The sequence below is a fragment of the Schistocerca nitens genome, chromosome 11 (assembly GCF_023898315.1).
Source record: "Schistocerca nitens isolate TAMUIC-IGC-003100 chromosome 11, iqSchNite1.1, whole genome shotgun sequence".
NCBI classification, from domain to species: domain Eukaryota; kingdom Metazoa; phylum Arthropoda; class Insecta; order Orthoptera; family Acrididae; genus Schistocerca; species Schistocerca nitens.
In genome coordinates this window covers 167,697,670-167,715,711 of record NC_064624.1, presented here as the reverse complement: position 1 = coordinate 167,715,711, position 18,042 = coordinate 167,697,670, and the positions used below count along the sequence as shown (strand labels likewise).

At 39.7% G+C, this 18,042-nt stretch overlaps 1 protein-coding gene across 1 annotated transcript in view; it reads right to left on the bottom strand.

Moving 5' to 3' along the window:
* The window catches only part of LOC126213086 (uncharacterized), a 218,302-nt gene extending 208,274 nt beyond the window's left edge, over positions 1–10,028 (bottom strand). The window contains exons 1-3 of the mRNA XM_049940680.1: positions 9,903–10,028; positions 7,801–7,866; positions 4,668–4,730 (exon numbers count right to left, since the gene is read on the bottom strand). Of these exons, the coding sequence (XP_049796637.1) occupies positions 4,668–4,730; positions 7,801–7,848 (111 nt within the window). The 5' untranslated portion in view covers positions 7,849–7,866; positions 9,903–10,028. The remainder of the gene's footprint in view (positions 1–4,667; positions 4,731–7,800; positions 7,867–9,902) is intronic.
* Positions 10,029–18,042: the final 8,014 nt, after the last annotated feature.

The following is an 18,042-nucleotide window of genomic DNA, read 5'->3' as shown; positions in this document are numbered from 1 at the left end:
ATTTGGCCTGTTGGCTGAAGTCGTGAAGTGTTCAGTGTGTCGTGAAGAAATGAGGCTAACTAACGTTCCAGTGTCTCAGACCCAGGATGGCTATATGTGGAGGTGTCTTAAGAATAACTTATGGCGCTCCATTAGGCGAGGTTCCTGATTCGAGAAGTCTAGGTTTGTCATGAGAGAAATTGTATTAATGACTTATTTTTGTTATAAATCCTCTCATGTGCGCATGAGGTGGGTGTGAGTGAGCGAACGGTGCCTGATTGGTATTCTTATTGTCATGAGGTGTGTTCTGAATATATTAAGTACAGGGGTAGGTTGGGTGGGCCTGGTGTTGTTGATGTCGACATTGATGAGAAGAAAAAGTATGGGAGGGGCAAGTCTCTGGTCGGTTTATGGGTGTGGGGGCTGTAGTATCGGGAGTGGGGGGGAGGGGGGGGGGGATTTTCAGAATGTGTATTTAGGGTTGTGGAGGGCCTGACAAAAAGGAAATTAGTGAGATTGATTGAGGGTACCACTATAGTTTCTGATGGGTTTTCTTCTTATAGGAGGTTGGGTCAGCAGGGGTACAATCATTTAGTAGTGAACCACAAAGTTGAGTTTAAGAATTATGAGACGGGGGCCTGTACCAATACTATAGAGGGGTTTTGGGTGGCAGTTAAGTCAGTGATTGGGAGGGGGAAGAGGTGCTCTCCTAACCTTCAGTCTCATCTAGAGGAGTACTGTTGGCAGAAGAGCATCCCTGAGGGCTATTCTACTTTTAGGTTTTTTTTTAAGGGTGGTTATTAGGATGTATAGGCCAAAGGTTATGGGTCAGTTAGGTGTTGGCTGGGGGGTGGGGGTGGGGGGGGGAGGGGGCTGTGGCTTGGTGAGGGGGGGGGTTGTTAGTGAAGTTTGTAGAGGGATGTAGGGGGAGGGTGTTATTTGTTTTACTTTGTGTAGAGAACTTTTTTGTTACCGTTCTCGTTGAGTTTTAGTGTGTGATTGTGATATTTTTTTGGTTTTTGGTTTTTCTTGGTTTATGGGTCTTATTTCAGGGGTGGGTTGTGGGTGGGGTGGGAGTTTCATTTGGTTGTGGTTTTTTTTGTTGGTGTGTGTGTGTGTGTGTGTGTGTGTGTGTGTGTGTGTGTGTGTGTGTGTGTGTGTGTGTGTGTCGCAGGGGGGGGGGGGCGGCTGGGTGTGATTGTGGTGACTTACCTAGATGGCTCCACCAGAGCTTTTTAGTGGTGAGTTGATGTTTTTTCTTTTTGTTTGTTTGTTTGATGGTTGGTGGGGTGTATGTGAGCTGTTTGGTTGTTTGCATTGGTGATCTGGTATTTTGCCTTGCTCTTGACTCATGACTTTAGGGAAGAGTTTTATTGTGAAGTGTGGTTGTGGCTATGGCTGGTTTGGTATCGTTAGGTCAAGGGAAGTGTTCGATTCCAGTTTTGATTTTCTAGGGGTTTTTTTTTGTGGTAGGATTATGTGTGGTGGTGAAAGTTTTGAGATTTATAGTGTGGCGTTGGTCGTTTCTGTTGACCTATATACGTCAAGGGAAGTGATCGATTCCAGTGGATTTTTGTGTGTAGTGAAATTTGGGAAGGTTTTGGGGTGTTGTTATTTTAGTGTTGTTTGTCATTTGGTGTAGTGGCATGTGTTTATATTTAGTTTGTCCCCACACAAAAACCCCCAATTTCCCCTGCTTGTCCGTTAGTTTCATTACATTTTTGGAGGAATATCTGTTTGGTGGTTTTTTGATCTATTTTCATGTTTGTTGTCATGTTAGCGTGATGACATCATATGAGCAGTATGGGAGTTGTTGTGAATGGTCATTTCCGCCATATTGGTGACCTCATTGGTCAAAGCAGAGGGGTGGAATTGCACACTTCCATTATCCCAACTCCCCTATGCTGTCAGTCACCTGAGCCAACCCTGAACTTGGCTTCACAATGCTGGTGACCTGGCACTCACTCCCCAACACTTCCTGCAACTGGTGGCCCATACCTCGACCATGCAAACTGCTTAGCAGCATAGCCTCCTCCTCTCTGTTAGACTTTGCTGTTGACTTAGGCCTCCTCACTGCTGAGGACTGCTGCACGTTTCCCACACCTACACCTATAAGAGGCTCCACTCCACTCAACTCTGACAGTTGATCAAATCTATTGCATACATGCAAAGTACAACTGTCTGAATACCTCTTCCTCCTAGCTGCCCTCTTGCCAACTGCCCGTTCCCATTCAGCAGCACACTTCACCCTGCTCAACCTATCTAGTTCCTCCTTTGCATATTGTAACTGCACCTTAAGGGCACAGATCTTATGCTCCTGCTTCTCTATCAACTTATTTCTACTAAAGATTCTGGATTCCCAGGAGAGGATCTCTTTACAATGCCCACTGGCTTCCCCACTGCTTTCCTCCAATGACAATACTTTGTACAAATCTCACACTGTAACCCACTACACACAAGCCTGCAACACAGCCCACACTTCCCACTCACGGTAAAATTTTACAGTTACTGAAAAAACTAAATTCTCTATGTTACCTACGTTCAGTTACACCAGTAGAACTGTTTATAGATCTAAGAACAGCGGTCTCAAAATTCTCTCTCTACTACGAAAGCAACAACTTATTATTACTACTAAACCACAACTAATACCAACACCAAAACTTCACAAAATTTGTCAGCTAAAACCAAAAATTCAAGTGGCCACTCGAACACTCAATAGAGTTAAAACAGGGAATGAAAATTTTACTGAAATATTTCACCAGAGACAATAACAAACGTTAGTTGAAAACTAAAGCATGAAATTTACTAAACGACTTCAACACACAGAAAAAACTAAACACAGTGATTGAAGGTTTCCAAAAGTTTATTAAATCGCTATTCTGCCACAAAGAGCATGAAACACCATTGAAAACTATTAAATTTAATAACTGTATAACAGTGCACAAACAACTTTGTTAGTACTTAGCCTTATAACTGCTACAGCTGAAACCACATGCTGTGAAATGTAAACACACTACTGAGGCATGAGACTTGGATGAACAGTGTAAGCACACTCACAAATAACAGACCACTCAAGTCAATAACACAGAAAGAAAGAAAGACAGATTAATGAAAATCCACTAATAAGTTACTTTTACAGCAAATATTAACACAAACTTTAAAATAAGTAACTAAAGACTAAAACTTTATAAAATATTGATGAGCAATTTTTACAGCAGTCCAGCACATGTGACATAACACCAAAGACATCAAGAGAAGACATTATTGTTAGAATAGTGAAAAAAACTGGCATGAGGTTGAATTGATATCAGCTTGGGTGCTAGAGAGATGTAGTTACATGTGAGGCTGTACTGAAACTATCACTTATTTTAGAAATCAGGCTCAAAAGAGGCAGACCTATGCTTAGAGCATCTTTTGATGTTACAGAAAGCCTTTGACAATGTGGACTCAATATACCGTTGCAAATTTTGAAAGTAACAGGCAAAAGAGTTTCAACTTTTAACTGCAACCTTGGTTTCCGTACAAGTCGAAGGACATGAAATGGGAGCTGTAGTTGAGAAGGGAGTGAGACAGAATTGTAACCTATTCCTGATGTTATTCACTCTGTACGTCAAGCAAACTGTGAATGAAACTAAGAAGAAATTTGTAATGGGAGTTAACATTCTGCAATAAGAAATAAAAACTTTGCAGTAATGATGTAATTCTGACACAGACAGCTTGGGACTTGGAAGAGCAGAAGAATGGAATGTATAGTGTCTTGCAAAGAGATTATATGGTGAACATCAATAAAAGTAAAACAAGGATAATGGAATATAGTTGAATTAAATCAGGTGATGCTGAGGGAATTAGATTGGGAAGTGTAACACTAAAAGTAGTTGATGAATTTTGATATTTGGGCAGTCATTTTAATTGATAATGGCCAAAGTAAGGAAGCTATAACACACAGGCTAGCAATTTTATTTTGTCTGCTTTTTATCTTTTCCTATTTGTGAGGAAGAGGAAATTTTTAATGTCTAATATAATTTAAGTGTTAGAAAATTATCTGGAGAGTATCCAAGCATGAAGGTAAAACATGGATGACAAGCAATTTGGACAAGAAGAGAATGGAAGCTTCAGAAATGTGTTGCTGTAGAAGAATGATGAAGATTAGATGAGTAGACTGAATAACAGATGAGGATATACTGAAATGAAAGAGGGGGAAAAATGTCAACTTGACTAAGAGAAGGAACTGGTCGATAGAACATATTCTGAGGCATCTTGAAATGCTCAGTTTGGTAATTGGAGGAAATGGGGGGGGGGGGGGGGGGGTCAGAGACTATAAAGAAAGAACAAAGCGTGGTTATGGTAACCAAGGTTCAAATGTTTGTAGGTTGTCGTAGTCAAGCAGAGATGAAGGACTTGTCAAGGACAGACCAGTATACAGAGATGCATCAACCCTCTCTTCAGTCTGAAGACCACAATGAAGGTATAACATTTAAAAATGTTTTATTTTGTCTGCTTTTTGTCTTTTCCTATTGCTAAGAGACTGTCATCTTTACATCCCTTACAATATAAAACTATGCTAATGTGACAAGACACATTAGGTATCTATACCATTACATTCACCACAACTGAGTCACAATGTAACACTACTTAATGACAGAGTCATATAAATTTTAGAATTACAGTTACATAAATTCTAGAATTACCTCTTGATTCACATCCTCATCCAAGTCTTGTTTCATTTTCACACTTGATGAGTAAACATTGACCTGTAGTAACAACAAAACAAACTGTAAGCATTGTGTTTATGCAGTCACTATGTACACATAAAAATATCACATATTTAAGTCGAATTATGGAACTTGTTACGAAGAAATGACTAGTTCTACATAACTGAGACAGTAATTGTGGATGACAAAGCCAGAAAGGGATACTTCAATGATTGTCAGTAAAATGTTATATAGATGATTAATGACGACATAATTTAAAATTTATTGGGATATTGCATTTGAGCCATCTTCATATGCAGCTATATTCAATCATATTTCCTACTTTGGTAATCTTTATTTTTTTTACCATTAAATGTTTTACATGAAACAGGTTTCACCACATTCAAATAACTATAGTGTAATGAAATCAAAGAGTACAACTAGAATTTTAAATATTAAGGTCAACATTCCCTGTATCATAGAACGATTAAATTACAACATGCTTTTTTCATCCACTGGTCACATGATTTTATTTTGAAATTTTTAAATGACATGGATCAAGCAAGAAGTGAACAATAATTAAAACTTTTGAGGGCATTCACTTTGCAGGACTTTGCTGTCTTGGCTGCCTGTGCCTCGTGATGTCAGTGTCTGCTTTATTGCTGGTATGCTGCTTGTAAATTGCTTCCCTGACAACACATGCTTTAATGTTGTTCCTGGCAAAGACAGCAGAGCTATAAATATACAGATTCAAAGCTGTTAGTACACTGAGCTTGGTACAGAGAAGAGACTGCTCCTCTGGACTAGCCTTGGATATCGCACCCACTTTTACTTTGAAAATGTTGCTGATATGTTGGGAATGTCCACATATGAGTGCATCATGTGAGATTTGTGATTTGAAGGGCCCTAAATATGACATACAGAGATGATTATTACTAACCACACCTCATAGTTTCCACCTGAGGTAAGACACTGGTCTTTTGAGGACTTTATGAAAACTTCCCAGTTAAGTTGCTAAAGTTGCTGAATTGCAGAAAAAGTGACACAGTTGCTTCCTATATTCCTACAAAAATCTAACAGAAGCTGTTGTGTTTTGTCCATCATTATAGATGGAGATGTTGTCCTTGTGAGATGTTGGAATAGCCATTGTACTGTTAGACAGCTTTAAGGTAGTGAAAAACAGATACATTCACATAACAGAAGTAGCACACAAGATAAAAGTGCAACATAATACTCATCTCTGTGGTTATTCCAAACAAGAATTATAACAGAAGACATTACTGCGAGTAGATGTGATAACCCATTTCCAAGTGCCTACTTTTGGAGGCCTGTGACAGAGGCACAATACCTTACAAAAAGATGAATACCCTGAATATGGGCAGTGCAATCCTTGCACCAAGTTCATAAAAATAGTAAAAAATGTGACATTCAAAGCACAAAGGGTAAGAGTTGAAGGATATTTAGCACTATCTCGTTTTTCTTATCCTGTATTTACAGTGTAAGTGAAGTCGCACTTGACGTGATGCAGACTTACTTGACTGGGTAGTTAATGTGCACAAAAAAACTGGAAAGGCTAATTTTCCAACAAGACGTTCTCTATCAATGCTATATATCTGTGTGTTCAATACTTCTAGAGAATGTATCAAGAGCAAGTGTGCCACATGAGAATTTGTTTTGATTCAGCTAGAAGAAAGAAGTCTAGGTATACCATATTGAGCAAGGAAGAAGCGATGAGATATTTTAAAAACAGGTGCATCATAAGGAATTTTCCATATAATATTGGGATGCCAAAAGCTGAAAAAAGCTACATTTTTGAGAACCTGAGACAAAAACTAAGACCTAGCATTAACTTTAGTGTTTAATTCCACCAGAAGCTAACAGTGACATTTTGTTACAATTAGTTCTGTTACCAGCCGCCAAATGCATAGGCTCACCAGATGTGTTACAAATGCATCACATACTGAGCCCACAGTACACAGCTTAATTCTGTGATAATATTAAGACATAAATAATCAATACAGTATCAGTATATCAACATATTTTATAGATCTGATGGCTAAAATGCATTCCAAGATATTTTTAATTGTAATTATAATACTCCTATATTGAAAAGCATAAGCATTGCCAGCATTTCATCCTTTGCATTTACAATCCAATCTAAGGTTCATACATACAACAAAATTCACATACTTTCATGTAAGTTTGTATTGGACTCATGTCTACAATTTTACCTTTCCAGATAACAAGTAACTGGACACTCCTCTTGTTGAGTCATACTTAACCTTCCCAAATGATGATTCACCAATCTCAACAGCAACCCTGAATTATGGACACAGCTCTCAAAAAATGAAAAATCAAGAACTGTATGACTGACAACATGAGCATTGTTGGTACAATACTACATTGACTAACAATAACAAAAATGATATGTCATCAAAACAGTATCACAGATTTCCACGATTTTTTTCCCAGGAACCATGTGAATAGATTGTCAAATTCTGTATTGATGAAAACTTCACGTATCTTCACCCCTGGTCTGACACTGAACAACTTAGTCAACTTCATTTATTGATCACAAACATGACACTTGACCAATTTCACCAGCAAGTCACACAAGTGCAAGACTTTTATAGTAGTAGCTCTGTCATCCCCAGTGTTGCATGTTAAGACTACTCGTAAGCTACTTTGTCATATCCATTGCTAATGCCATTTTTATAAACAGAAAACAAACCTGTTCCCACAAATAACACAGCAACCTAACAATTTCAAATTGAAAAATAAATTTGTAGGCACTGACAACTACCACTCCAATAACTCAAACAATCTAATAAGCTAACAATCCACTGACTACTGACATTGTAGCATGCCAAAGAAACTTCAAAACACTGAAATCCACCACTTGAGAGCACCATTTACTGCAAAATGATCCATTTCAAACATCCCACCCAACCACAATGTTACGTAGAACAAGACTTATGTCACAAGCCAAAGCTGACAGTCAGTGGACATTTCAGTTGACTACAGCACACCACAAATTAGGTTTATTTGAACACCACATCACATACAAAAATTAATGAAACAGTCCCAAGAAATGCAAGGAAGTCACCACAGAGCCACGTTTAATACATACCTCATCTGTTTCCTCTTTCTCTGTCCAGTTAGCGTTTTTGTGGTTCATGATTGCACTTCTAAGTACCTAAGGAAAAAAAAAATAGGAAGCAGATAGAAACATTCACATTCGCCTTCCATTGTTACTATGAAATATAGGTCAAAGGTAATATCAGTGCAAACTGGTAGCAGCAATTGAGCCAATACACATGAAATAAATTTGACACAGGCTGAGGAACAAAGAGTCCAACAAATCACACACAGTGTCGACAAATGACTGTTGCTGTTTCTTCATAGCACTAGCTTATTGTATACTATCTTACTGTGAATATTACAGGTGACATACCTAGTTCCTATATTTTTTTTAATCACATTAGCATTACGACCAACCAAAGTAACTAGTACTTTAAAGTAAATTTGCCATTTATTACAGTCAACCTCAGTTCTACAGCTAAATAATGGAAGATTAAAATGGAACTTGAGCCTAATGTTATTTCCTCCATCAATGCTTGTGGATGTATCTTGAGGATACCTCAATGATACGATAATCAAAGAGGCTTATAATCATATTGTGATCAATATATGTAAGAGTATAATACATTTTTATTTCTTAATCTCACAGGCTGCACTCGGCATAATTAAGCTAGAAAATCACCCGTCGTTCCATATCTCTTAATTGCATTTAATATAGGGCTGACGGGAACAAAATGAAAACCTACCCTAAAGATTGTTCGCCACATTTTATTGGCCAATTTAATATGCATTTTAACGCAACTACTTCTTTATAAATTCCTAGTCCATATCCAAAGTGACGAACCCAAATTGGAGCTACTATTGCCATGCTGAGATCTTTCAGTTCATTAAATGAAGACATACTATAATATCTAAACATAGCACTGTGCAGAAATCATACTTGATCGTCATAAATATTTAACACTGATTAATTCCACTAAGAAAGCTGATTTGGCGAAGTGACTTCCTCTTTCCTGGACTCACAGTGAACCTTCTGTTGAGCTCTGAAGTTGTGTGATGCTTTTTGGCAGTGAAAATTGCGCTTACTCAGTAGCGCTTCCTGGAGGAATTACATTTTTCACATCCTTCCACAAAACTTCTCACATGATACTACATTAAAAACCGTAAGTTACCGCAGACTGCTGTCAACACATGATTTACTGAATTATGGAGTAGGACGAATAATGAAAGCATACTGAAAGTTCACAGCCACAGTAATTGCAGCAGGATGAATACATTCCACAGTATTGCCGTTCATCTCAACATAATCCTGGCATAATGTAGTAATGACAGACGCTTGAATTGTTTGTGCAAGGCCGGCCGAGGTGGCCGTGCGGTTCTAGGCGCTACAGTCTGGAGCCGAGCGACCGCTACGGTCGCAGGTTCGAATCCAGCCTCGGGCATGAATGTGTGTGGTGTCCTTAGGTTTGTTAGGTTTAATTAGTTCTAAGTTCTAGGCGACTGATGACCTCAGAAGTTAAGTCGCATAGTGCTCAGAGCCATTTGAACCATTTGTTAGTGCAACTGCTACCTTCATAAACATCACTACATCACATAGTGACAGTAACTCAAAACAACCATACTGTAATATATTGAATGTACAGTATTTAACATTGACTTCCACCGAAGAGGCATACACAAGTAGCGATTTTATCCAACAGACGGAAATAGCAATCAGATGACAACACGGTATACATACCAGTCGACCTCTCATTTTTCATACATTGTGAACAGCACAGGTTCTAAAATACTTGCTAAAAAGTTAATTACCCACGATCGCAATTCGATAATTTACAAACGCTTTGAACAGAACACAGGTGTTTCATTGTGATAAACAATTCCTGAAACAAGTACGTAGGAAATTCTTATGCTATCACAAATCATCACCAAACGCGTGAATAGTTAATTATGAATAAAATCGAGTTCAAGTGCGCCCAAAACACTAAACCCATGGTACTACGCGTAGCTACAAAGGCATCATCACAAGATTTTTCGCAAACTCCTTCACTCGTCGAAATAATAATATAAATGCTGAATTATTAATTTAGTTCCAAAATAAAGATTCCTCTTTCCATCATCTATGTTTTTAATCTCTAATCACTTATTCGTTACCTGGAGATGGTGCAGGTTCCTTTGAGCAGTTGCCAGCGGGCTCGTGCGCAAAGCAGAATTCGCGTACGAGCAGTGCCTTCTCCTGCTTCTGGCTATTTGTACCGTGGCTCTTTGCTCATGCTGTATGAGCAGTAGCAGCAGTAAGTTCCAAGCAGGCAAATGCCACCGGGAAATTTTTCTTTTTGCGCGCCCAAGATGCCAGTTTCGCGCATGCGCAGAACAATCTGAGTGACACAGTCTGTTGCGGGGAGGGGGGCATTTCCCATTTGACCCGCGTATACCTGAATGTTGTAACGCGCCGACTGGCGGTACCCAAGATCGAACTTATACAACGACAATGGGTCGTAATGTACCAACGTCGCTATACCGTTAATGTATGGCTTGCTGAGGCGCAAAATACTTGGGCGAACCAATCGACCACTACAGCTTTACTTAGGTACAGTTTTTAATTTCACAGTATATGTTATGACTGTGGATCGCTATCTGATTTTAGAAGATTCCAGTCGTAGCAGAGCGCCTGGCGACCACTCAAGTCTAGTTCGCACCGTAATCGCACTCTCACGGAACAAACTGAGGATAGATCACCCTTAGTATCTATCATTACTACTGCGGCAACCTCAACCACTGACTATGTAGCCAGCTCGAATATCGAAGAATGAAAGACAGCGCCCTTACTTTACACAACGTCGAGATCGAAAAATGACACGATTACCTACATTGCGAATAGACACATACAAACATTCTAATGACAATGATCACCAATATGAAGCAGTAATTACGAGATAGGCCGATTTAGATAACGACTCTCGTTATCTAAGCTACTGGTCGAATCCAAGCATCAAATCAATTTAAATACAGTACCTGTTTATATTACGTCGAGATAAACGCAGCAAATAGCTTGCAATTGTTCTGCCACACAACGAAATTCTCACAACGCAGTACATTACCTCTGGAGAAGACTCGTAACTTGTTAAGTACTTACCAAATTCCTATTCCATATGCCGTCGTGTTATGACCAGTTTGTATTAAGACGCTTCCACCAATATTGATAAGAATTGAAAAAGTTTATGCTTCCACTAAATCTCTTTCCACTTAGCCCAGCGTTGCTATGTAAATAGTAGACGTCACGTACTTCACAGATTTAATAATCTTTGTCCTTGGTGTAATCGTTGGCCTTTCCGTAATAAATTACAACTTCAATTCTGCTTGCATTTACTTAGACATTCTTTCCATCAATGAAATCGTTTTAACTTTTTAGAATATCTACCCTCTGTAGGTTTATCGTGATTCAACGCAATCAAAGAACTTTTGATTAGGCAAACTTACAAATACTAGCATATACTTGTGTCCTGCAACGCGGTATTAAGATCTCTGGAATTCACCCTTTCCTTTTCTCGAAATATATAATACACACCAGATACTAATTAAATATACGTAAGGTTTATGTTAACCCAAGAAAACTTGAATTTATTTTCTCTAGGTGTTTCAATACAATCTCATTCACGTAAATGAATGAGTGCCATCAAAGACTACACCCCACAACACGGAAATTCAGTAATAAAAAAATTAAACAAAAACCCCATCTGCTTCTGCCACTTTAAATCTAACCCTAAGTGACAATTTAAAACAATTCTGAACCTCTTCAGGCGTTGACAATACGCGACCCGCCAAGTTCCCTACTTGAATTGGGCCACTCGTCACTTTGGCTAATCAAGTTTTTGTTTAGCTGCGTGCTGCTCGTAAAATGGTTCCTTTATTTTCTCGTCCCTTATCCACTCAACTACCGGTGCACTCTATCACAATATAGTGAAATAGTTCGTATTTATTCGAGCCAATTCTCGGTCCGCTGTAAGATAGTGGTATTTAAACAACTACATACATGTGTTCGAGGCTTTCCCTTCTCGACACACACCCCCACTTCAACAAAACGGCTTAGAACCCAATTACCTCTGAGCGAGCCGCGACCACTAATCGTACAACACGGACAGGATATCGGTTCCACCGATTCCCTACAGCTCAGCACCTACAATACTTCTCTTTCTAACCAGGCTCACGCTGGATTTACCACAGCAAACTTTACGATCGAAACTGTCCACAAGACGACAATCAATTGATAGCTCGTGCACCTAAAATCGCAAAAACCAGTCAGTGTGTCACCAGCCACAGAATATCTATATCTACATCTACATGATTACTGTGCAATTCACATTTAAGTGCTTGGCAGAGGGTTCATCGAACCACAATCATGCTACCTCTCTACCATTCCACTCCCAAACAGCGCGCAGGAAAAACGAACACCTAAACCTTTCTGTTCGAGCTCTGATTTCTCTTATTTTATTTTGATGATCATTCCTACCTATGTAGGTTGGGCTCAACAAAATGTTTTCGCATTCGGAAGAGAAAGTTGGTGACTGAAATTTCGTAAATAGATCTCGCCGAGATGAAAAACGTCTTTGCTTTAATGACTTCCATCCCAACTCGCGTATCATATCTGCCACTCTCTCTCCCCTATTACGTGATAATACAAAACGAGCTGCCATTTTTTGCACCCTTTCGATGTCCTCCGTCAATCCCACCTGGTAAGGATCCCACACCGCGCAGCAATATTCTAACAGAGGACGAACGAGTGTAGTGTAAGCTGTCTCTTTAGTGGACTTGTTGCATCTTCTAAGTGTCCTGCCAATGAAACGCAACCTTTGGCTCGCCTTCCCCACAATATTATCTATGTGGTCTTTCCAACTGAAGTTGTTCGTGATTTTAACACCCAGGTACTTAGTTGAATTGACAGCCTCGGGAATTGTACTATTTATCGAGTAATCGAATTCCAACGGATTTCTTGTGGAAATCGTGTGGATCACCTCACACTTTTCGTTATTTAGCGTCAACTGCCACCTGCCACACCATACAGCAATCTTTTCTAAATCGCTTTGCAACTGATACTGGTCTTCGGATGACCTTACTAGACGGTAAATTACAGCATCATCTGCGAACAACCTAAGAGAACTGCTCAGATTGTCACCCAGGTCATTTATATAGATCAGGAACAGCAGAGGTCCCAGGACGCTTCCCTGGGGAACACCTGATATCACTTCAATTTTACTCGACGATTTGCCGTCTATTACTACGAACTGCGACCTTACTGACAGGAAATCACGAATCCAGTCGCACAACTGAGACGATACCCCATAGGCCCGCAGCTCGATTAGACGTCGCTTGTAAGGAACGGTGTCAAAAGCTTTCCGGAAATCTAGAAATACGGAGTCAACTTGAGATGCCCTGTCGATAGCGGCCATTACTTCGTGCGAATAAAGAGCTAGCTGCGTTGCACAAGAACGATGTTTTCTGAAACCATGCAGATTACGTATCAATAGATCGTTCCCTTCGAGATGATTCATAATGTTTGAATACAGTATATGCTCCAAAACCCTACTGCAAACCGACGTCAATGATATAGGTCTGTAGTTCGATGGATTACTCCTACTACCCTTCTTAATAATTCGTTGCTCAGCATTGGGAGGAAACAACTGTGACAGCCACGTATATGAGCAGGGGCCTAACAGACTAAATAACCACGCTGCCTCCGAGAAGTGTACCCAAATTAAAATACTTGTACTACCAATCCAAACTCCTGTCCCTCTCCCGAGCCTTAACCGCCAGCTTCGGCGCCTCACTACATCACGCATTGGGTCGCTCTACTATCAGACCTAGACGCACAGCGATATATCCACTTACAAGGGGAGGCCGCCAATTGTGAAATTCAGATTCGATTCATACTGCGCATAATAAAAGCTCATGGCCAGAGGTGTAATGTGGCAAAGCACCAAGATGCACTTCTCAGCCGTTGTCGAGAAAATCGACAGTTAAAAGAAACCGTTGGGGTGAAATACTGTCTACGATTAATAATTTTCTCCAGCTTCGTGGTGCAGCGGTAAGCGCTCGGGTTCGTAATCCAAAGGTCGCCGGAGCGAATCTCGCGATATATATATACTATTAATGAATTGCTGCCCGCATCTCGTGGTCGTGCGGTAGCGTTCTCGCTTCCCACGCCCGGGTTCCCGGGTTCGATTCCCGGCGGGGTCAGGGATTTTTGTCTGCCTCGTGATGGCTGGGTGTTGTGTGATGTCCTTAGGTTAGTTAGGTTTAAGTAGTTCTAAGTTCTAGGGGACTGATGACCATAGATGTTAAGTCCCATAGTGCTCAGAGCCATTTGAAACATTTTTGAATGAATTGCTTATGCATGTTGGTGAAGGCGGATCGCTCTCCAATTGTACCGCCTCCATTTTTCCGTTTTTTTAACAGGGTGTACCAAAGCTCTCCCGTCCGCACCGATTTTCGACGATGTTATAAGTTGCGCAAGGGACCGTATCTACCTTCTTTCGCAGTTAGCAGGCAACTACGCTGTTATGCGGCGGCTCGTTTCGGCCCATTCAACATCTGTCCTTCAAGTGTAACGAGCGAGTAACGGAGTTTATATTTCATACCTGCCACAGCAAATTTGTGTTCGTGGGGTCTCTATTCTAATTCGAACGTTTGACTTACGCTATACGTATTCGTTTCGGAATATCGTTTCTACGTCTTCCGTTAACTATACGTGGTTAACATTATGAAGACAATTAATAACATTTGTGAAATACAACTTTGTTTACGGAAAACATAATTATGTTCGAAGTCGCCAGTTTTTCCACGACAAACGACTTTCAACAACTTATTATATGCATAATTGTTGCAACTGATTGCCGGGAATTATATATATATATATATATATATATATATATATATATATATATATATTTGAATTACAAAAAACAAATACTAAAAAAAAAAAGGTTGCATGGCGCGAGATTCGATCCGGCGACCTTCGGATTACGAACCCGAGCGCTTACCGCAGCACCACGACGCTGTAGGAAGCTATTAATCGTAGAGTATTTCACCGCAACGGTTTCTTTTAACTGTCGATTTTCTCGACAACGGCTGAGAAGTGCATCTTGGTGCTTTGCCACATTACACCTCTGGCCATGAGCTTTTATTATGCGCAGTATGAATCGAATCTGAATTTCACAATTGGCGGCCTCCCCTTGTTAGTCGGTGAGAAGTCTACATCGAAACTAACTATTTATGTCATACCATAGGAACCATGGAGGTAAGAATAAGGGGAGATGGCGCTACGTATCCCAGCCGTACTACGTTATGAAGCCATGGGGGCGTGGTTCGCCGCCATGACAATCTGACCAAAACATTGCCAGTGTGCTACAGCGCTGCGTGTATTACAGTCGCTAATTGCACCATATACGCATGTAACGTCATCAGATTGATTGTTTCAAAGTTTTTGTTTAAAATAAAATCTCGTAAAGGCGAAATTCCGCGTTTCTTCTGATTAAAAATAGTTTTTAAATGTAATATTACGAATAGCTAGTTTTCAATGTAAACGATACAATTTTGTTAATTCAGTAATAAACGTGTATCACAAACTAAATAATAGAAACTGAAAACCAAGTTAGCTATACCCTCCCTCCAAAGCCCCATAAATACATCTTGTTTGTAATACGTACTGGGACATTTCAGTTACGTTACACTACTGGGAAATACTGTTCATTACCACCAATATTTACTGAAATACGGTACATAGAATGGCAAATCTACACAGTGTGCTGTTTAGGCCTATACTTTACGCCAGTTAATGTAGTGTTATCTTTTAATTTGGTACATGATGAAGACAAAGTGAGTTACTCAACACTTCGATTATCGACGATACGTACGTATTATACTGAAACGTGAACTTGAAAACTAAGAATTTAATTCTTTTAATTAACATACCTTTTGCAACTGTTTTGGGTGTGTAGGGAAAACTGATGGTACAGCATTTTCTCGGAGCCTTACTGTTGAAAGGGAAGTTCGGTCTATGTCCTCTTCTCGGAAATGCTGAGAACATATAGTGCTCCATTTAGACGCACGCCAATTCTTCCTCCTCACGGCATTCTCCCACAGAGCTTTCCGACTTTCATTTTTAGGAAATCTAAAATCATACAGGAGAAAAACACGCTATAGTACAAGTACCGATGTAGCACACGTTCATTCACAATGAAGTTGTAAAATCACACTTAACGAGACAACTTACACATGAAATGTTATTCCCTTCGATTTCGCATCACAATCAGAACGATTCGTACATCCGAACACCACACAAGTCATGATAATAGCGCAAAATCCTTCCAAAAGCGAGCGACACGCCGATGCACACAAGCTTACAGCAGCAATGTTTTGGTCGGATTGAGATGGCTACCCTCGGCTTCACATAGCTTCGCAGCTGTGACGTCACGGCGTCTCCCTCTATTCTTACCTCCATGATAGGAACCATTTAAAACGAACAAACACGCAGCGCCACGCCAACTTTTGACAATTAATTAATTATTCGTTGCTGCTGTCGGTTCTCTACGACAGCGGCCGGCTACTGCGCGTCGCTCAGGCAGCATCTCTGGACTCAGCGAAGGCGTGTTGTTGCATCGCTGAAGTCGTGCGCGCTCACCACCTATTTTTTCGCCGACGTTCGCGGCTCATCTACAACATATTTTTCTCTTAATACATCATACACGTACATTTACAGTAACCACCAGATATTATTAAGTTATCGAGTAGGATGCTCAACACTAGTAAGGGCGAACATAACCCGTGCGTTTTGACACAGCACAATGTTTCCCGTTATTGCTGTTCTGACTTCGTTTACAGTTCCCACGTCAAGTGGAAACAAAACAGATTTCTGTGGCTGGGAGTCATCAAGTGAATTAATATACTTCCTCATAATCATGCAAGACTAAAGTTAGTAATTTCTATTTTCTGATTTTATAATATTTCCACGTTATTAACAGTCAACCATTAATCGTCTTAATGAAGTCTCTTTTGTCGGTTTGGTGGAGAAATTTGCTTACATTAATTTTTTTCCGCCGAGGCAGTGAAACTATTTTAAACGAAGTGTTTCATTCCACATTATTGGCTAGTTTCAACTTCGTTCAATTTCAAGCGTACATTTTGTGGCAGGAATGGCATTATACCATAATAAAGAGCCAAACATGAAATAATACAGTACTGGTAGAAGTTAGGTACTTTAGTGTGAATATGGAGACAGAAATGTGCACTTTGAGCCGAATTAAGGATTTTAGTAAAATTTAAGAAATTACGATGTTGTATACGTACGAACATACGTAAATATTCACTTGAAGCTGACTAAGCAGGCAGATTTGGTCATTAGTTTTGAATTAAATACTTTGTTTCAAATATATTGATGACTGTATCAGAATTTTACAAATCTGCTTTATGTGAAACACTATCTTTTTCGATCACAAGACACTTGTCTAGTACTTCCTCTAGGTTTGACTTCATTTAATAATTTGTTTTGTTTACATCTTAAATTTATGGAATGCCCTTCTGTGCTAAATTGTAGACTTGCAGCATACCGTGTTTTATTGTTTTAACTCCCCACATGGATTTATATTTATTCCTGAATTGGAATATAAACTGTAAGTTGTACCGTTTCTTAGCCTCACAGACAACCTTGTTAGTTTTTTACACATTTTGAAATAGTCATGAAATAATTTACTGTCGGTTATTCAGGTGTAAGCTAATCGGGGAACTGTTTCTTTTATTTTTGCAAGAAATTTTTTTCCTTCTTTCTAGCTTTTTGCAGTGCTGTGTCGATGTACACCTGATTGGAAATGCTACATAACAATATTGCAGAGCACGAATAAAAAAATAAGTTCAAAATGGTTCAAATGGCTCTGAGCACTATGGGACTTAACTTCTGAGGTCATCAGTCCTCTAGAACTTAGAACTACTTAAACCTAACTACCCTAAGGACATCACACACATCCATACCCGAGGCAGGATTCGGACCTGCGACCGTAGCGGTCGCGCGGTTCCGGACTGTAGCGCCTAGAACCGCTCGGCAAAAAAAAAAAAAAAGGGGGCTGTGTTTAAGTCACGACACAGCAAAATGTTAGGGTACTTAACTGCAGAGTCTAGTGGAATGAATGTTACGCCAAGAACGCTTCCTTATTTGCATTCCTTATGTGGGTAGAATATGATAAAACAGTTGCTCCAGGTACAACACCCTAGTCCTCTCAACAACTTGCTTCACAAAATGCTACTC